Here is a 22,283-nt window from a genome sequence, read left to right as displayed (position 1 = left end):
GCATGTATACTCTTTATGTCTCACCAGGAGAAATAAAATGGATTATTCAAACATTAAAAAGGCAGCTTATCATCATTCAGATTTTGCAAGTTGTCAGCTCCCTCACCCCAACTTCATTACATTCATACCTGGCGATTAACAGTCCCCTGAAAACCTATTAAATCATCTGCTTTAGCAAAAGGTCTGTGCCATAAGGTTATTAAAACATAACAGTCAAAGTTCAAGAGAAGATAGAGTATTCATTTATTACAAAGAGTTGGACTCTTTAGACTCTTAGGATGCCATATAATGGGAGGGTACTGAAAATAAAGCCGTTACGTAATACCACAGATACTACACATAGCCTGCATGTTGAAAAAGGTGATTTATTAGGACCCCTAACGCTCCACTGAAATATTGTAGTAGAAACCAGTGTGATGGCAACAAACCAATTAATCTATATATAATCATTGAGGAAAATGTTCTATTTATAAACTCCTTGTAAAATTCCTGAGTGCATATGTTGCTACTAATAAAGTCAGAAATGATTCCTAGAAGACATCAAAAGAAAAGAAAAAAAAAATAGAAAACAAAAATATTTGTAACCATGATTACATAACTGAACTTGAAAAGAAAGTGGTTTGACAAAAAAAATGAAATAACAATAAGAAGATTCAAGCCATACTCACAGACTTAGGGAATAGGTCCTGCCAGGTTTGGACCCCCAATAAAGATATAGTGCCAACTCTTTGTACCTTTTTTACACATACCTGTGTAATGCTTTATATACGTGTATAAAATGGCCCATACCTTATTTGGGAAGCAGTAACATTTACTTTCAGGTGTCAGCTCTGTGTTTTGTTGTGCTTTGGCAGCTGATGAGGAGATAGGAAGCTCTTCATCTCCCTGTAAATTGCACTAAAACACAAAACAAAAAAAAACAATTAGATATCTCGTTTTCAGGACAGAGATCTGTGAATAAAGCTTTTTACACATTGCAGTAGTTATATCTGAATACACAAAGGACAATATTTACTAATAAATAGAAAAATATATATAAACCTTTGCACCTCCATGTTTCTCACATAATGACCCCCACATAGGTTACTGTGGGTGGTCATCCTATTGAAGAGGAAGGCTAACATGTGTCACTATAAGGAAGTACTTTTAAGCTGCTTGTGCACATCCCACTGGCAACAAGGATTCATCCACTGAGGGTTGAAGTTCCACCACGTATGGCAGACAAGCATGAAGCCATAGTAGCACTACTAGTAACAGGGTGGTATCTAATGAAAGGGTTGCACAATTTTTTACGAAGTAGTAGCTAGGCCTAAAATCAGCACACAGTGGGGGGGTGGGGGTAATACAAGGAGCATCCACCTGTCCAGAAACAATATCAACCACCTTGCCTTTAGGAAAAGGAACAAAAATAGTTAGACAACTGAGGACTTCTGCAACCGCCTAGCAAATAACACAAATTAGATGTAGCATGCTGCTGATCTTTGCCTTTGAAAGAGCATAATCTTTGAATCTAAATTTAAAGCCTGAGCTCTACCTTCTACATTTTGGTGCTGCTTCCAATGCTCTTATTGCCGCCTCTGTATTCTTCATATTACAGCAGAACTGTATTGTGATTACTAAATTACCAGTACTAGGCTACCCATTAGTCCAAGTGTAATTGGCATAGATTCCTTCTCCTCTTTTCTCTCCACTAACCCCAAAAAAATAACAAAATAAAGCAACTAAGCTAATTCTCTATTTTTTTCAGGAGAGAGCTACAGGGCTTTGTATTTGCTTTAAACCCTTCAAATGCTTTCTATCTGACCTATTAGGCTATTGGTACTGTTTTCCAAATGTGGTGCTATTTAAAAACTGTATAACTATGTACTGTATATTTAAGGTTAGATATCCCACAACAAAACAATGGGCATTAATATAGAATTGTTTCACCCTTCCCCTTTTTTGGCCTCCATTGTTCTGGGAATACACTTCACAAGATTTTAAAGTGTGTCTGTAGGAATTTGTGCCCATTCATCATTGACACAAAGTTGCAATTCATCTAAAAGATGTTCAGAATGGCTTTATGCAGCACACAATCTTCTCTACACCAACTCTCACACATCTTCCTTTAATGAACTGGCATTGTGCATAACATCATAGTTTTGCTGCATTAGGAAAAGGCACTCCCTGAAGTTTTACCAGATACCTGAAGGGGTACAATTGTCTAGAATGTCTTTTTATGTTGTTGCTTAAACACACTCTTAACAGAAACTACTGAAATCAATATTTTTGAGAATTGTCCACATATTTTTAATCATAAAATGTAAATTTATTGGTCACATTTCCACAAACTGTGTAGTTTTAGGACAAAAACTCCATTCCTGTTGATCTAAACAGGTTTATCAACTATTTAACTATTTCACGCCTACAATGTTCCACAGACTTAGGATATTCCTACACCAAAAAAGGCCTTTGAATTTTTATTCAAGGTAGATTCAATTTAAATTTTGGACATGAAGTAAAATCTGCAAGTCCCTTAAACCTTTTAAACTTGTCATAAAAGTTTCTTAAAGCACAATTGCAGTTTTAATTTAAATCAGCTAAATATTTTCCAAGTGAAACAAAAAGGTGCTTTAAAGTCTTTGTTTTCTTTAAAAAATAAGACAGTCGATGTAAAAAAATTTTCCTGCCAGCAGGGTTTACAGTGGGCGCCTTAATCTCTACAAAAAGAAAGCAGAGCTTCCCAAGTAGTGAGGAGCATGAGCTTAGTTGACTGCATAAAAGTATGTAGGGGTGCCTCAGACATTTGCAAATAGACCACTGCTTCCACATAGAAAGCAAGAGGTCCTCTCAGTAAATGCTGAATGTATTTAGCCAGTTTTAAACTTCGGATTGAGATGGTCTTTGAATAAAAGTATGTGTACACACTCACAATTCAGTGTTGCTTTGGGTTTAGCACATAAATTAGCTGTATTTCAATAATTTTGGAGTTGAGATGTAGCACTCCTTCCCTACCGCTCCTTTCTGTTGTCCACACTGTTGCTAATTTTCAAATAGCTGCCTCAGTTCAGAAGTCAGCTTTCATAGGTGCAACCACTGGAAATTTGTGGTTAAGTTGATTGAGGATACAGATGCTATAATTTAGGTTTTAATATTTTTTGAAAGAATTACATTTAAGGACATTGCTAAACCATATTTGACCGTTACTGTTAAACTCAGCACGGGGAGCATAAACCATATCTCCCACCTCTAATTAACCTCTGCCAAGATGTTAGAAACCTTAAGCCGCAGTGACATGTTGCTCTGGAAATGAGTATTCTCTCTTATTTTTACCATTCTCTCTTCCTAATTTACTCTTCTTTTGGATATCCATGTCACTGCCTGAGTAGTGTGGACATTTTCCTTTGGCTGTCCACAGCAGTTCACATTAGTAAGAAAGTATGACCAAGGAGTGGTTAATGTGGGGGGTAATGCAGCAGTTGAATGGTGGTCCCCGGGAGAGGATGAGTCACTGCCTAGAGAAATAACTTGCAGCTCAAATGAGTATATTTTCATTTAAATGGTAAGAAATATTTATATGTGGGAAGTGTGGGGTTGAATTGAAACAAACTACAATAAAAGAAAATAAACTGCATTTCAGAAATCTAAAAAAATGCTCATGTGCTCTATGGCTAGGATTAGCTTTACACCTCTACTATTATAGGTGATGATAAGACCTTTCTGGCACAAGAAATCTGACTTCCCATCTCACTTCTAAGAAATTGTAAAATATGTAGGAACTGTGTACTCTGAACCTTATGAAGAAATGTTGCTGAACATCTCGCTCCTTAGAGTCATTGTTTCAAAACAAGCCAATAGTCATCAGAAGCCCCATGCTGATTTCAGAGATCGAAGCTGGGTAGTCATCATGCCTGAACTATGCAACCTTTTTCCTTGACCTTTACTCTACAGGTATAGATATGATCACACAGATAGAAAACACAGTTATTGTAAGAGTTGCTGCTTACCTATGAGTCCACAAAGATGAATTTCTTTCACATTTAACTTTAACTCAGGAATCACTACATGTGTTATGTATGTCATATACTGCCACACATATTTGTGTAGGAAATCTCAGGTACTGATTACAATTATTAAGGTAGCTCTGGTTATAAGTGCTGTTCCTCTCACTCACAGACCAACTTTCACAAGAAAACATTTGCATTGTGTTCACAAAATTCAAGGCGTTCTGTGATTGGTCAAGGATGATGGAGGGGGTGATTGAGCAAACAACACCGTCAGCATGAGAGCTAAAGCTTTCATACCCAAAACCATCATAACATTAGCGGCAACTGTGCTAGGAAGACTGTATTTTTTAAATTTTCAGGAAATACCAGTGACCTGGACCAGTGGCAGTTGGCCCCAGTGCAGAAGTGACTTAGGGTCTCCCCATCAAACTGACATGGGGCCCCCATGGGCCCTGGTTCCTTTTGCAGAGGACGGTTTGTGGCCCTCATGCAGTGGCACACTTTGACCCTCCCTATGTCTATGCCTAATCAGTCACTTTTACGTACAAAAGCTTTGCTAATAAATACATTTTTATCTGGAATTTTTTAAATTGCATATGCTTGAAATCCATACGAAGAAAATGTTTATTTCAATATAGACCACTGAGCATAAAGTAACAATTCAGTTTTGAGGGTAAATGTCTGGATTTGGTCATGAACAATTAACGTACGTGAATGAGTGTAGGTTTTGTATTTTATACATTAACAGCAATACAGTTACTAAAAGTTACTAAAGCACAATAATGCAATAGTGGTGGACAATGAAAAAGCAACATCTACATTTACAAAAAAAAGTAACACCCACACAAAATAGTATCCTATCTGAAAGAAAAGTAATGTATTGTATTTTTATAGTGTGAACAAAATAAAACAACTTAATAGGGGCATTAAACATCTTTACAGCACAGTTTAAAACAACTATCAGAAAAAGTTTGCAGGGTAAAATACATTTGACAAGTTTGCGACAAAGTAATTACAAACAAAGCTGCATTATTCACAAAATGGCACGATCCGGGCAAGTTTCAGTGTAAATTATCACAGTGTGGTGACAGTGGGAAAAAAATAGCAAAGAAAAAATTTAACAGCGTTGCCAAGTTTACTTACTGAATACAGATCTTTTTTTTTTACTTTATGTGTTGAATTCAAATATATTTTAGTTGTTTATCTTAAACACAGTGGAAGCTCTGTTCTCCAGAAAATTGTTAGTTCCCAATGCTTTTTAGTAAAGACTGGATCACGTACAGGTACACAATATGACATGCAGTTTATACTGAAATGACAACGTACATTTACAGAAACTAATCTTACCATTCCATCAGATACCTCACAGCAGTTTTCTTGAGCCGCCTGTTTTGGACTGCAGTAAATTGTTATTCGCTGGAGTTCAATCTACGATAGAAAATAATAAATGGAAATCAAAATTTTCATCACACTAAAAGGGAAGACTGTGGATCTAATTGCATTTCTGAATAGCATACAGAAGACTGATTTGTAGAACTATGCACAGACCTTGTTTTCTAGTGACTGTATACCATATGAGATTTTTCTCAGTAAAAAAATACATTTACTTGGGAAGCAGACAATAAAGGACAGCTCCAGATAAATCTGTTTCTGTGTTTGGTGTTGTCGGCAAACGTCTAAACCTCCACCAGTTTGAAAGTAATGAATACCGAACAAAAAATCCCAACTTTATTTCAAATAACATTCTGCCAAGATTTAAATTTTAGTCTTTTCTTTGTACAATGTGTAAATGTTACAACTTTGTAATTACAACAATATTTTTTTGGTACTGCATAGTATGACTATTTTGCCATACAGCTTTTTAGCAGAAACTTTCCGTATTGTGTTAAGGGTTCTAAAATAAATGCTTTTACAATCACATGGGCTGTTATATTAGTACAGGTGTGTAATGGTGAAAAGACAAGAAAGTTCCTCTTTGGCCAATAAAATGGAAAATGCTTTCAAACAGGTAGTTTTAATCGCTTGCATTTCTGTACCCTGATGTTTTCCAATTCCTTGACAATATGACAGTCTGCTTCTGTCTCTGTAAACAGTACTTCCAAACTGCTTATACAAACTAAATTTACAGCTTTTTGTCCATGTCACTGAGAATTAGGCGTACCATGGTTTAAATTACATGTAGGTATGACGTACACGGGATATAACTGGAATACACGTGATATCTGTAGGTATGTAGTTTACAGTTTATTTCCCTTATTTTTAGCCATAAAAAAACATAACTCTTCATGCATACCGTGCCAATTAAACTAAACATTAAAAATGTTTTTTTTCACTCTTCTCATTGGGGTTGATGGTACAGGAGTAAAACCACCATCATGTAAGTTAGGTAAAAATATACATAACAGCTCAATAGTATTAGTTTTTTTTCTCTACCAAATTACTGAAAATTAGAAATTCCATAGTATGAATATTAGCAGAGACATTACAGGTGGATTGTGGATCTTTCTATTACACAGCTCATAAAAATAACTGCTATCATTTTTTTAATTACAACCTGCATACTACAATATTTCAATATATTCTTTTATTTGTAGCAGCTTAAAATTCTTTTCATATCTCTGTTCTCTTATGTGTCTGTAGATATTATTGTTTTGTCATTTTTTTTTTTAGGAATCACTGTACTGTAACCTTCAAATCATTTCATGTGCCCAATATTTGCAAATTGGTTTTCTATTTCATATGGAAACCAGGGGTGCCAAACTTTCTCAAACTGTTTTTCAAAGGTCATTTACTATTGCCATTAGTTTCTCTAATGTTCAGTACTGTGCACGCTCTGTTAATCAAAGATAATTGCTGACCAATGCGTATTGTTAGTCTGCCACGTTGATGCCAAATAAGTCTGTAAGAACTTACTGAGGATCTAACAGGGTGTTTTAACAAAGAGTCTAAGAATATTAACCTGTATGTTCATTTCTTTTCTAATTACTTCAATCACTACTGTTTTTTGCACTAAGGCTGACATATATTTTTACCACATACAGGTAATATCAACATTTGCAGAGCATCCATAAAATATTAGATAATGTATCATATATACTTGGCAATGCGGAGCATAGTATATCACACTCATTTCTTAACTATCATCACTACATGCTGGCATTTATGCTACTTGGCAAGGTCAAAGAGGTTATACACACACATATTCTTTCCTTCAGTAAAAAAAAAAGGAGAAATACAAAAGGAAAGTAAACGCCAGCTTGTATTCATATTTAAAGTTTGTATCTTCACTCTTTATTCCTTTTTTTTAATTATTGCTTGGGGTTTTATTCTGTCTTCAGTCAGTTTTTCACTCCTGTTCTCACTTGCTTTTTCAAAGGTTATGGCATACAACTACAGAGAATAAAGCTAAATGAAATGAGACCCTTATTTATAGTAAGAAACACCTACCTGTCTGGCTAAAGACTAGAGTGTCTTAATATTATTAATAATTAAAATAATAAACAACAGGATTTATATAGCAACAACATATTACACAGCACTGTACAATAAATATGCGTTGCAAATGACAAATACAGTCAGTGACCCAGGAGGAGGGAGAGGACCCTGCCCCAACGAGCAGGGTCAATCTACTAGGTGGGATCTACTACAATCTACTAGGTGGGAAAGTAACACACAATAGGAGGGGAGAGTATTACCCACAACCGAGTGTAGTCCACAACAGAAACAACGGAGACAATAAAATATTTTGGGCGTTTGTGCCAATTAGTAACATGTTACAGAATCTTCCTTTTAGTTCATACTATAAAACTATTAAGGTGGTACTAAGTTGTTATGGGTTGGAAAAAACCTTCTGCTACCAGGGAGGACTTGGCTCTCTGGTCTTTTTTCATAATCTTTTTTCTTAGTGGCAACTTATCAAGGTCAGTTACCGCTAGTTTGCTGAAAATGTCTTCTAGTAGTAAGCAACAATTACCTGTGTTTATTCTTCAAAATACTTATATTGTGGAAATGTAAAAGTAGTAGTTTTCATTAGAATACTTGTGTAAATGGATGTTTAAATTATGATTTCAATTTCCATTTTCCAGGTTTCATTCTTTAAGAAATAAATGCACCTCTAGTTAATATGGTGAGGTGCAGGAGAGACAGCTTTGGGAGTCACAGGAAGATTTAATGATGCAGTGAAACATCATAAAGTATATATTTAAACATTCATTCACTTAGGGAGCTGGAAAGACTTATCTTGTTATTTATTACTGCACTGCCTCTTATTGCTCATGTCTATGCTATAAACACAGTGTGAAAAGCAACAAATAATATGTGCATGTCCACTTTATACATCTGATAGAATGCTACTGGGTTATAATTTATCAGTGACAGTAATAGCAGGCGAGGTGGGAGATGAATATTCAGTGCCAGGAATGTTGACTCAAGAATTGCAGTCATGATCAATGAGCAATAGAGTTTATGCCTTAGCATAGTATTGCACATGCTATATATGCCTCTTTGCAGCTCACATTAGATGATGTAGTAGGCATATATCATGTGACCTTTTACACTCCAGTTTATTATTCTTTCTGATTAGGAGCTTTTAACATATTTTTTTCCCCATAAAAATAGGTTAAACAGCTTTTTGGTCACTTTATTTGCAGAACACAAAGAGAGAACTGTCTCTGGGTTAGCAGGTCTATGGTTAATTCAGATGTGGGTGATTTACTGAAGGAGAACATTTGTTGCCCAAGTACAAATGAATTAAAATGGAAAAAAAAATAAACAAGAATTCCTGTGCACCACAGCTGAATGAATGAACACAGCTTCCCTGAACAAAGCAAAATGTATACCTCTTTAGTAAATCAACAATAAAAAGTAGAACAAATTCCCACTTGAGTTACAAAGAGATAATAATAGGAAATGAAAACAAATATATTGGTAAAATGCCTTTGATTATACAGAATGTATTTCTGAAAATGTATTCAAAGCTATAAAAATGCATTAGCGTAATATGCTGTTAATGGCTAATGGTTTCCAGGTGCACATTAGCCTGCAAGGCAGTAGTTATTTTTAATACAGTACATTGGTTTTCTTATACTACACGTATTATATATTCATTTGTGATGTATGTAAAATTAATTCATTATCAATGTATCTCTGATACAGTAATCAAAGAAGAATGCTAAGGTATAGTATCTATTAATATAAATTCTTTTTATCTGGCAGCATAAAGTAACTTACTTAGGAGTGCATACAAATCAGGAAAGTTTGCAAGGAAAAATCTGCCCTGAATTGCTGTAATTTAGATACTTTGTTCTCTTTAAATTGGCTAAACACAATTGACTTAAGCTCATTGAATATTACACTTAATGAACAGAACTGTGAAGTGATACACCAATGGCAGTAATAGGGATCTACCTCAAATTGGTCTGGCACCAGTAGAGTAAATTGTGATTCTGTTGCTATGTGTGACCTCGTGGTATTTTTATTATTTAAGTGTATTTTTTAAAGCACCAGCATATTACACAACGCTGTACAATAAATAGGGGTTGCAAAGATGGAAAGATACGAACAATGACACAGGAGAAGGCGAAGATCCTGCCCAAAAGAGCTTACAATCTAATAGATAGGTATACCTCACTAAATAAATAGGGTCCCTAAAACACAGAATAGCAGATAATAGTCCAATTAGGGTTTGTAAATGTGACATTTTCAAACACAGCAGCAGTGGTGCGCAGGGAGTGGACAGCTCACTTTTTACTTTGTGTGCTTGAAGTTACACATTACATTAGATAAATGAATAAATACACACTACCAGAATCCAGATTATCATTTAGCTTCAGAATGAGAACCTCAATCCAATTACATGAGAAATGACTCTGATCATAAACCTGACCTTAGTAAATATTGCAATCAACAGCTGTATGACATTGCTAATTACACGCATTGTGATGTGCTCTTGCTGACCATGGAACAAACTCCAAGCTAATGTGTTTATGTCAAATAATTATGATATTGTGAGAGATTACCCCTTTGCCAATGCTTATTCACCCTTGTGAAGTAGATGACTTTATTTACTCTCTGTAGTTTTGATGTGTTAACGACTCATTAGTTGCAAAAAAAGGTTCTCATTACATATATATTACATGATTTGATATGCATTTTGAAAGCATTTACACTATACAGCAGCATGTCATTACCAACAGCTGTGAGCTTTCCAGTGGGCCAATCTATTGCGTTTTTGCTAAGGTGATTACATCAGAATTTTTCCTACTATGTAAAAGCCATCTGAAATATTATAGGACAACAGGCATATAGGAATTTTAATCGATTCTGTACATTGTATCAATGGCAGGGTAAGGTAGTAGCATTACATAAATTGTTGCAAAAGAAAGAAGCAGTACTCAGAACTAAAAATCATTAGATGAAAGTCAGATCTCTTTAGGTCCAAATTCCAAAAGATCTTTATCTACTAAAACCGATCTGTACACTCGTATCACATAAATTGACACCCTAAGCTAAGTGCAGGTTTGGAGAAAGGTAATAACCTAGGGTGAGCTGGTAAAGGTAGTGGGGTATTGCAAGGTGGAGTTAGCTGTAGGGGGGCAGTGCTATAGAAGATGTGGGGTCAAGAAGCAAAAATGTTATTAACATGGTGAAGGTAGTGCTATTTTAGAAGAGGTTGTGGAAACAAAATCCCACCCACCTGGCCTGATGTACATTTCAGTCATATTTCTTCATATATCAATAACACCTAGTTCCACTCTGATCTACATTGTATTTTATCTTTTAATTTATTAGGGTGTCTACAAAGTATACTATATATATATTAAATCATTAGCATTTAAGGACAGGTGCAAGTATTTGGGGCTAATTTTGAATATGGTTTCCATCAGCCAGGTTCTCACAAAATAAATATCATCTCCATTCTTGGAGTTTTAATAAGTTGACCCATTGTAAGTATAGTTGAAGGATAGCAAGTATAATAATTGAAGGATAGTTTTGCACTGTATGACCTTTGCCATAGACAAGTCAGATAAATGATCAGGCACATAATGTAAACGCCAGTTAGTGTGTTCTTTTTGTATCCATGTGAATTTAATAATGTTGTGTGATCTACTTGGTAAACGAAGGATCCTTCATTTATTGCTTAACATGCTTGCCATCAGATCAGAAGATCCTTGTTGACCCTTCTGTATTTTTTTATGTCATCTAAAAAATGTTTGCACTAGTAATGTTATAGCGAAACAATTGCTTCCATCAACCCAAAGCCATTTGTCTCCGTCAAGCTATGGCCATTAGCAATGCTGGAATGAAACATGAAATCTAAAGAACAACTGGGAATTCAACCAGTGCCCATATAATCAACCATGCACATTCTTTAGTTAAGTAATGTTATGTAAATGCCTAAAAGTCTACATTTTAGTGCCAGCTTGGAACAAAACATAACCTGATAATGTATTTTGGGCAGGAGTGCAGCAAAACCAAGTGCAGCAAAATTTTCCAGCTAGTAGCTTGAGAAAAAAAACATTTGTTTTAGCAATCTTTGATGTAGCCTTTCATTAGGTACTTTCCATTGCCTGTTTAAATATATATAAAGATTTAATAATTCAAGAGTAAAATAATTATTTAATAAATACTAACTTTTAATCAAGTGTTGTCAATTAATTAATAATAATAGTTTACAGTATTTAATTTGATTCCGACTTATGACTGACAGACATTTTATATATTTAAGCAACAAAGCTTCTGGGTTATAAAAACAATATCAGCACACAAACACATATAGTGCCAGAAAATGAGAATGCCTTGGTTGTGGATTATCTGCCATAAGCACCTGGGCCACTTGAATGAAAAAAATAAACAGTCAGCATATGACATGAACAAATGAGGAAAACTCCAGTTGGGACCTTGCGTGTAGAACTCTGGTTCTTTAGGAACCAGAGCTGCATTGTAAATGACGAGCAGAAAGGTGCCAGCCTCCAGGAGCTGCACAGGATCACTTGATCCCAAGGAAGGTCTCAACGTGCCCTTGACAATTTGAAAACTCTAGCCAAAGTTAAAAATTAAACATCTTGTGATTGGGGAATCCATTCTTTTGATGCAGTAGAGAAATAGAAAGTAGAGAAATGTCCTTTAATCTAAAAGACGTTAGGTGCATGCAAATATATATATATATATATATATATATATATATATATGTATGTATGTATATGGAGTGTGTGGATATGCACTGTGTATTTCAGAATTGTAGGATAATGAAAAATGTAGAATATTATCTCTAAAAAAACACAACAGCATATGTTCATTTTCTTTCATTTTGTTGTTGCTCCCCCTCTTTTACCACCAGGAATTAAATAAACATTTAAAAACTGAATAATGTTAAAGAGATCAAATATATTCACAAACAAATTTATTTCTTCCACCATACCTGGTATATAATGGGGAGAAAATTTTTGAGCATGCAGTTATCATTTGATCATCAAATATAAAGTTATCTCAGCAGCAGCAGTAGCAGAGAGGGGTAGGTGAATGGTAGTTAAAGATTCAAAAGAAAAATAAAATGAAAGCTTTCCACCTATGTTTCCATATTGTGGAAGTATATATTGAGCCCTGTGCTGTTTGCATAGGTGGCACTTTAGGGAGTTTGAAACAATTCACTTGCATCTTTTTTATAGTCTATGCGAACTTGTGTTATTTTTGAATCTTTAAAACATTTTATTGTATTTAGTGTAAGCACTAAAAGGGGGTCCTCACATTTATAACTTTCATAAAGTAGTATATTTAGTGTTCTGATATACAGTATGTACATATAAAAAGTGAAACTGATAAACAAATGAAGTCTTTCAAGAACTTACATCAACAGGTCTGTCATCAGATGCACGCCCTACAATCACTGATCGCCCCTGAAGGTCAATACTGTTCTTCTTAGCAGTCTGCCTTCTTTCAATTAATTTGCAGTCTACATAAAGTGAAATAATAGTTTCTTCAATGGAGATTCCAAGCTTATGCCATTGACGATCAAAAAGAGGGTGAAGCTCCCGACTCTTAAATGTATAATGTAAAGTGGATCCTCCATTTTCCTTAGCGGTAAATTCCACAACTTTCTTCTCACCATCAATTATAATCGAATTCTGAAAACCAGGCAAACAAATTTACCAGTAAGATTAGTGTTAACGCATAAAAATTTATCTTAACAACTTTCAACAAGCATTATTGTCCTTGCATATGATAATCACTCTAATAAGAGGTTTCCACTTTTTAGAAAACAAAGGGTCTGTAATTTTAAATCCCCGGTAGTAATCTATTTTGGGGGGACATTAAAGTGTAAGACATTAATCTTCTTTTTGGGGTTTTGGTCTCCAAATAGTAAGATCAATAAACAACACATACAGCCAGTTTTACCTAGGATAATGAACAGAAGCAAAAATAAAGTTTGCCTGTATTTTAGGTTTACATATGTGCAAGGATGTATGCACACACAGCAAACGAGATCCTTGCACTTATCTAACTAATCATACACTGATGTCTAATGTGTATGATGTGGTCCTATTTGGCCATATCCGAAAAACATCCAAATAATGTTTTTGTCTGCTTGGCTGGCATGTTTTTAATTAATTATGTATATATATAGTGTTCATTTTTGTCTACAATATCTCATGTTACCAATTATAAACAATTTTCCTTTTTTGTCTATAAGCATAAAAATCACACTATGCTGGGATCTGACAGTTTTTGACTATTACTTGGGGTTATGGGTATGTTTTGCAATAGTATTATATGCCCAATACATGATCACAAATGCATTCCCATAGGCCTATATTTTATTTCTAAAAAGGCTCTCTCTGCACTGCTGAGCAATTCTAATATGTACAGCAAGGAACCATACTTCTGGCTCTTTGATACATGTAAAACAGTGACCATGGTTAATACCAGTCCCTGTATCATTGCTCAACCTCCTTACATACACAAAGCACAACACAATGAAAAAAATGCCAATTTTAATGTGTCACACACACTGACTAGTGTTCACAGCACTCCTTCATGTAAAACTTGTGGAACAAAATTACCTATACCAGGCCAAGCTGCAATTCCGCAGGTGAAATTGTGACAGGTCCAGGCCTGGTATGGTAGGGTGTAATAATGTAAGCTACATATTTTTTAAAAAGTGGTGTTTATCTTTTAATACAATACAATGGGCAGCCATATTGTAACAGTTACAAACTGCAGAATGGTGCCAATAAGAACAAATAATGTGAACAAAACTGTGACGATCCAGAAAATAACAAACACCGCCAAAAACAACTAACCAACAAACTTATAAAAAGCAAAGGTACACAAGCTCAAGTCAGGTCAAGTCTTAGGAAAAGAAACAGGATCAAAGCCATACAACACAGCAGGTAGCAGGCCAAATACCACCGAGGATCTGGCAAGCTGTTTGCATAACAAGTTCCACCTGGATGTGGCCATCTGCTGGTGGCCAGTGGAAGTTCATCGTAACCAGGTATTCCCCGCCACTAGCAGGAGAGGCAGCTAACCATAACAGTAACATATGAGACTATATATTTACAACCTCAAATACAAGTACTAATGAAATCCTACCTGCAGAACTCCAGGACGAGTCAGTGTTTTCCACAGAGCCCAGCGCTCCTTTTTAGTATTTCGTCTTACACGGAAAAGGGCAGTTATTGAATATTCCTCTGGAAGCCCAGCAGTAAAGATTTTCCTAAGGACATAGAAAGGACCAAATTTTTAACATCTATGATATTTACTGAAATACACAACACATACAGGTGCTCATGGGTTCACAGATAGCCAGTGTTACTAGTGCAGAGCTCGACAAACAATGAGCTTTTAGATAAGGAACAAAAGCGCCAGCATAATTCACAAACCAGTGTCTGCATTAAATCATTTTCAGCTCAAAGAATATTGGTCACAAGATTTTCCAGAAAAGTTATGAAAGTTTACAAATAATTGGCTGCTATGGACAATGTGCTTCTTCCATATCTTTTGTGTAAATCTATACCGAATATTTGTTTTTTGGTTTAAGGGAGACATATCATGACATTTTATAAAAGGATGGCTAACCCTTTTAGATAATGATTTTTTTCGAGGGCTGGGGGAGGTAAAGGCTGAATGGGAAACCTGGAGTCTCCTGAGATTTACAGGTCAAATATACCGGGAGGGAATTGGGCATGAGGGAAAACCTTTTATTGGTCGATTCAAGCTAATAAAGAAGCAATCTCCTTTAGCCATTTCTTAGGGTTTACACAATTAAAAATACATTGTTCTCGGGATAATGGGATTCATTTCTCAGGATTTACACAATTAAACTGTATAAAGTTTGAGAAAAGGATCTAGGGGGAATTTCAGGCGAACGTCTTGGGCCTACATACACTTGTAGTTGTTTAGACCATAGATGGCATATATCTACACTTGGTAAGATGGTAGCACTAGCTACACATTACAAACCCCTTTGCCATCTTTTTAGTCGCACCTGCTCTCTTAGTGTTAATTACTCACAGCTGCAGATTTGGTTTCATTTTATGGATCCAGGATATAGCTAAAGTTAACATGATTTTTTTATTCACATATTTTTTTATTCTATTAAGGGAAATCTTCCATACTTAATTTTATAATACTTATATGATTAGTTTCTGCGTATTATTGGCATAATTAACGTGCTCACATCAACAGAAAAAAATGTAATTACTCTGGGACAAATCTCAACTAGCATTAAGTCAGAGTATCACTTTTCATTCTTTAATCACTTTTATTCACCGGTAGTCTGTGAAATATCATATGGTGTGAAATGAATTAAAAATAGCTATTTAATTAGGAAAATATGTGCCGTGTGCTTCATTTTTAAAATTCTAAAAAAAAAAATAAATGTTTAAGGAAAAATATTTCTCAACTTCTCACTGTCATAAACGCCTCCAAATTTCCTACCCATACTACAACGAAAGTGATCTGTGTAATGGCAATGCTGTGTACAGCATTATAGCTATGAATAGGACAGGAAATACTGTAAATAGTACCTCTTTTAAACAGGAGACTGTCAACAGAGCTGCTGAGTTAACAGAGAGATTAATCTTTTTTCCAAGCCTCTATAAAATGAGTTACTTTCCTTTCAATGCACTATCATGTATCCTTGAGTACATTTTGATACACTTCAGATCCCAGCTTCCCCTTAAAGCAGACTTGTACTTAAATGTTACCTAAAAGGTTTTTTATAAAGCTTTGCGGAGATAAAAATAGAGTAATGAAAGGGCTAAAACATATTTGATGGAGAAAATGCTGCTCTTGGTTCCTGTTAGTGCTGGTCATAAAACCAAATGCCTCGGCATTTAGTAACATAATCACTGTAGAAATACTGATCCATTCCTTAAGGTGTATTTAGAATTAAACTCAATTCAGCTTAGGCTAAAAAGAAGAACGCCTAAAATGCATCTGGTGTTTTTGTCTTCTGTTTTATTAGGACACTTTATCCTAACTTTCTTTATTGGATAAACAACATGAAGTGAAGGTAAAATACAAGTGAGAGATGAACCCTTGGAGACTATTATCACTGTAAAATTTCCAAATTTACGACTATTTCAAATCTTTATGACACTGGCCACCAGAACACCAGGCAGACAGCAATAAGAACCTAACAGGGGTTCTACTCTTACCTAATCTATACAAAACTGATAGAGTTATATAGATAGATAACATGTACAACATTTGAGCACAAGACCATCACTGTGGGAAGCTTCAAGCAAAATTTTCTTAATGAAAAATCTGATTATCACACTTTTTCTAAAGATGAGTCTTTTTCAGAGCATTTATTAGGCACATGGTCACAGTCCCTATCACCTGTATTGAATTTGCAGATGTTTCTAGACTCTGTTTTACTGATTTTACAGCAGTCTCATGAGATAAACCATCACAAGCACAAGATCCTACAGAAAAAAAACCTTCTGTACCTGCTATGTTTTCAAAGATTCCATATTTTTAAAAAAATCATAAAACCTTGAAGGTCCAAATCAAAAGCCGAGTATGAGTAGACAAATATGACTGCATATTTTCCTATTTTGTAAAAGAATATTTATTAGTTGCAGTGGAGGATTTTTTTTTAATTATAAGCAGAGAAGCATGAATACCCGCTGTGCTATGAGTTTCCTTGCAAAGCGTTAGCAATGTGGCAAGACCACTTTACCGATCTTACTTTTTTATTACCAAGTAAAAAACAGTTCTTACTTTGTGGCCATGTGAGCTTGTTTCAGATGATGATAGTTATTTTCTTAGAGGGTAGTTATGAGGTTATCACCCTTGACATATGGTGTTACCTGTTTATTGAGATGTTGTTCTCTACTACCTTGTTGTAATTTGAATGTGTTTATTTATTGTATTATACTTTACTTTCCTAAAAAAAAAATATATGGACCCATAACTACCCTGTAAGCAGTTTTTTCTATAGCCTGAGATTTTGTACCGCAGCACAGACATTCTCTGTCTCCACAACTAACCCTAAAACTATATTTAGTGTATAAAATAGGCATAAGGAAATGTTTCTCAACTATGTAAAGTCATTCAGGTGGTAAAAATGTAAACTTTCCTGGCAAGCTACCTGTTTTCATAACTTCAAATGAACTTAGGTCTTCTTGGTTCCACATTTCATCTGACTACATTGTCAAACATGGGTTTCAGCAACCAAACCACTGCTAGAGTCTAATAATGACTGGTTACATGGCACCAATAAAGATAAAATAGATCTGTTGAAAAGCCCACCCCGATCATTGTGCAATTGTAAAGTTGTTTTTCTTCCCTTCTTAGGAAACAATCCTTCATAAAACGCTGCATCCCTGAAGAGACCTCATAGGTTCAATCTTGTTTGGTGTTTTTTCATATTCAAATGAAAAGCATACATAATGGGGTTATTCACATTTTTTTTCTTTAGAAAGGAGTTAATTGTTATCAGTAATTATGACTAGAGCAGCAGAAAGAAATTTTCTCGGGAACCATGACTGTGTCTTAATAGTGAATGTCTGTACAGATGGCTTCACGGGTCACTCTATTCAGAATTATGCACAAAGTAGATGTTTTACAGATTTATAAAGCACAAATTTTATTGTAGGAACATGAAAAAAATATCTCTTCACCACAAAGAAGCACCACTGTGATACAGTCAGAAAACATCTATTATACACATAAGATCATAAGACTTTCTCCTCATTTAGGCATTCATTTCAGAAATGCAAACATAAGAAACAAATATAACTAGTGGGAGGCAGGTAGAATTTTTGTAAAGATTGTTTTAAGGTATGAAAGAAGCCCAGGAAGTTTGGATAGAAAGGTAGACAAATTATATAATTTTTACGGTGTTATATGTGAGTTTATTATTGGTTGGCTTTATGTACTGTATATTATTGGTTGGCTTTATGTACTGTAATATTCACTGATGAAGCAGACTTGTATCTGCGAAACACGTTGAAAATAATTTGTGAGATTGTTGTAACATCTACTTATTAATCCCATTCAATTGAAATTCTGTATAATTAATTTTATGTATAAATATATACAAAAATACATAGTAGAGTAGCACAACCTCTAAAATTGAAGGATACTTTGTATTTGTTACTTTTTGCTGTGTGGTTTTATATTAGATACACTTTTAAAGTTTAGCAAATACAATTATGTATTTTAATTTATTGAATACACTTTCTTGCCCTTAAAGTCCTATATCCCTAACTTATACCCTGATTTTTGTTTGCTTTTATCATTACTATAGTATCTACAATTACAAATCTGACTAGTACAACACCTACAAATGTTAAATTCCAGTATTAGGACTGTCAAATTACCATGTAATATATATAGATACCATAATCCCTTGTTTTTCATAATACAAAGACATGCATCATTACAGCACCTTTTGTAAAGTATATAAAGCAACCTCTGCCTAAATTAAGTATACGTGCAAAATTGCAGTTCAATTGCATGCTCGTTTTTTTTTTTTTAAAGGGTGTTTCAAAAAAATCAAAACAATAGGGTGCAGCACCACCCCCTAATTGAATGAATAGCAGCACAAAGCCTCCCGGGATACCTATGTCACGCATCCCAGGGGGCTCTTGGGTACTCCTTCTGTTCATGCCAGAGCATCTCGGACATGCACTGAAGGAGCCTTTTCACACAAGGAAAATCACGCATGCGCAGTGAGATCGGCAAGTTTTTTTTTTCATCCTATGTCACCCAATCGTGTGCCTGGGTTGGGTGACCTAGGATGAAGAACCCGGTAGAAGGGATGAAAATGGCCGTGCCCGAAGCAACGCGGGACCCGATGCAAGACACCCCCGGATGGATCGGACTGCCCTGCGGGTTTGAAGGTAAGGGTTTACCAAATATTGTGTTGCACACCACAGGGGACACAGGTTTTACTGGGCTTTTCAATGTGGAAGAGTTATAGTAAAGAAAATAAGTATATTATATATATATATATATATTTTTTTTTTTTTTTTAATATTTATGAATGTGCCCATATATCTTTGTCTTTAAAGCAAGACTGCAGTTTTTTTCGGAATCTATGGTTTAAACAGATAACTACTTAGAAAGCTGATTCGGTTTAATAGGCAATTTTTATACAACTTATCTCTGACAAACACTTTACAATAAAACTCTCATAAAATCTAATTGCTCTTTGTAGTGAATGCGTATATTCTATGCTGTGCAAATCAATCTGGCCATGAGAAAAGATTACATATCTCTGGTTACAGTAAAATTACTTAACACTGGTGCTAATAAAGCAATTATTATGTGCACGCTGCAGAAACAGGTGTAGAATATAATGAAATATAATGGGCTGAGGGTTAGGACTTCGTTAACTACAGCTAACGGTATGTAATGGAGCCCTGAGAATTTGAGTAGCAGCCAACAGTGCACATCTGAGTTTCCATACTGTGAAGTGGGTGTATATATAATGTATGTCCTGGCAGTAGCGGCAAAAAAGCTACCAAAAATAAAAAAAAAAAAAAAGATAAACATTACAACAGGCATGACCTTTTCTCACTATTACACAGAGATGGCATCCTGAGCACAAGTGGATTAAAACCTTAGAATTTCAACTTTTTTTTTTTTTTTTTCCAAATTGCTTTATTAACTAAAATATTCTATAGAAAGATCATATTTTTTAATTTGTTGAACAAGAAAATATTTTTTCCACAGCATTGGCATTGATCAGTGGAAGAGAAGAGAGCTGTAAACCTTTCACTTCTCAAAATAGTGGCTGCACATGGAAGGACCAGTTAGAGTTTAAAAACAAACTTCCGTATTGACAAGTATCAATGGGACTTTTATTTGCTGAATGTTTTCCAGGGAGGGAAAATGATCCAACTCACATTTCCTGAGGGTGAAGTGAGAGATGCCTGGCGTTTGTGGCAAGCCGTCCCTCTCCCAGCTGACACACAACATCGCCTGTCATGTTACAAATAATTTGATGACCAGAGCTCAAGGAAGAAAGCTTAAGCAGTCTTTCCCATGGCGGGTGATGATGTATTTAGCATTACAGCTACTGGGAACTCTGAAACTTAAGCCATTTGGTGTTTGCCTGGACCAATTCAAAGTGTGGTCACTTGTTAATGAGGAAAAAAAAGCCATGTTTGCTAATTAGACCCTTTGATATTGCTGTCTGTTCATGTATACAGTGATTTAACACAATACATAAAAAGATCATGTAGCTAATTTAATCACACTTGTGTAACTAAATCTTTGGACATCTTTCACAAGAATATAGCCTCTGCTAACCTTTCATAATAAATATGTAATGGGAAAACCTACAGGTTCAGAAGCAGGTCAGTGTTCACAACATTTTACCATACATAAAATATGTTGCCTCTGCTAAAGTAGAAGAATAAGGCAATTACGTGTTTTTATGAAGTTCAATCTTTGCAATGTCAGTGGTAAGTAATATTCATAGACAAAGGTCTGCTAGGGATTAGTAGAGATTTAGCAGGACTTAATATGGAACTGGAAAATGGACATTTTAGACTAAGTGAAGATTAGGGAAATTGAAAACTCATTCTATTGGAGACATAAAAGGAACCACATAATAATTCTTTGGTTAACCTGCATTTTGGAACATAATCGGTTAATGTTAGTGCTAGTTTCTTCTACATTTAAAATAAAATGAGCTTTTTTGCCTTGTTACTTTAAGGAGAGCTCCAGTAAAAATAAAATCAGTATATATGTTTAAATTAAGAGAAATCTAATGTGCAAAGTAGTATTTAGAAACCTAAAATGGAAAATGTTTATTACATCAACCCACAAATCCACTACTACCATAGTTACCAAGTGTTCCAGATCCTGTGTGACATTTCCTGAATTTTGCTTAATACCCTTGTCCTGTTAGATGTTCTTCAGGAACCACAACTAAGTACTACCATTACTACTTCCCACCCCTGCCTAACGGCAGTCAACCTGGGCACTAGGCTGGTACTCCTTTGACCGTGACACATAGAATGGTCAAATTATATACTGCCATATAAGATGCCTGCAAAGAACAGCTACAGGTTTCCTTGGTGGGTTTCTACCTCCAACCTGAAAAGTCACTCTGTAGTATGACGCAGGCTTTGTTTACAGTGAAGTCACAGTGACACAGAATGCGGACTGCCTGCTGCTTCAACTTTCTGGGTCATCTTACTCAGGTCTGTAGTAAAATAACAGTCATATAGTGTAAAAATAAAGCTTTATGGTACAAGATATTTACTGGCATCTTTTATTATTCATGAATCATTTTGTAAAATGTAAGTAAGCTAAAATAAAAACATTCTTGCAACAGCCTTTGTGTCACCAAGGCAGAATGAATGGCATAAGGATTATTAAGGAATGGTAATGTTCCATTTACACAGTTGAATGTGTTGCAGTGCACATTGATCCACATATTAGATAATAATGGCAAACTGTAAAGTGGAGTCTTGCCAACAGTGAAAGTAATTACAAGCTTGGGGGCTTGAAATTAGGTAAATAATCACTGACCACCAATGCATATGTTTTTCTCTAATTACCCAACATGTAGATTATTTACTTTGCCAACACCAGTGTGAACTTTATTTTTATTTCCAATGACACAATGAAAGGACTTATTTTATTTCTACTTACCAATGATATGACCTATCTGTTGCAAGGGATGAGTGCAGTGTACATGGGTGTGGAGGGCAGAAAAGTAAAAGTAAATAACGTAATCCAATTTATCATGACCTTTTCCTACATTATCACCAACTCTGAAATAATTTATAGGGAAATATTACTTTCTACACTTTCTATGACTTGATGGGA

General features: G+C 35.1%; 1 protein-coding gene across 1 annotated transcript in view; it reads right to left on the bottom strand.

Annotated features, from left to right (window-relative positions):
* Window positions 1-22,283, bottom strand: part of LOC140329791 (collagen alpha-1(XIX) chain-like) — a 94,607-nt gene that overhangs the window by 5,580 nt on the left and 66,744 nt on the right. Inside the window, exons 5-8 of the mRNA XM_072410184.1 lie at window positions 14,577-14,700; window positions 12,833-13,108; window positions 5,334-5,414; window positions 790-897 (exon numbers count right to left, since the gene is read on the bottom strand). Of these exons, the coding sequence (XP_072266285.1) occupies window positions 790-897; window positions 5,334-5,414; window positions 12,833-13,108; window positions 14,577-14,700 (589 nt within the window). The remainder of the gene's footprint in view (window positions 1-789; window positions 898-5,333; window positions 5,415-12,832; window positions 13,109-14,576; window positions 14,701-22,283) is intronic.

Source organism: Pyxicephalus adspersus, chromosome 4 (genome assembly GCF_032062135.1).
Source record: "Pyxicephalus adspersus chromosome 4, UCB_Pads_2.0, whole genome shotgun sequence".
In the NCBI taxonomy this organism is placed as follows: domain Eukaryota; kingdom Metazoa; phylum Chordata; class Amphibia; order Anura; family Pyxicephalidae; genus Pyxicephalus; species Pyxicephalus adspersus.
Note: the sequence above shows the minus strand (reverse complement) of the source record. Positions and strands in the feature narration are given on the sequence as shown.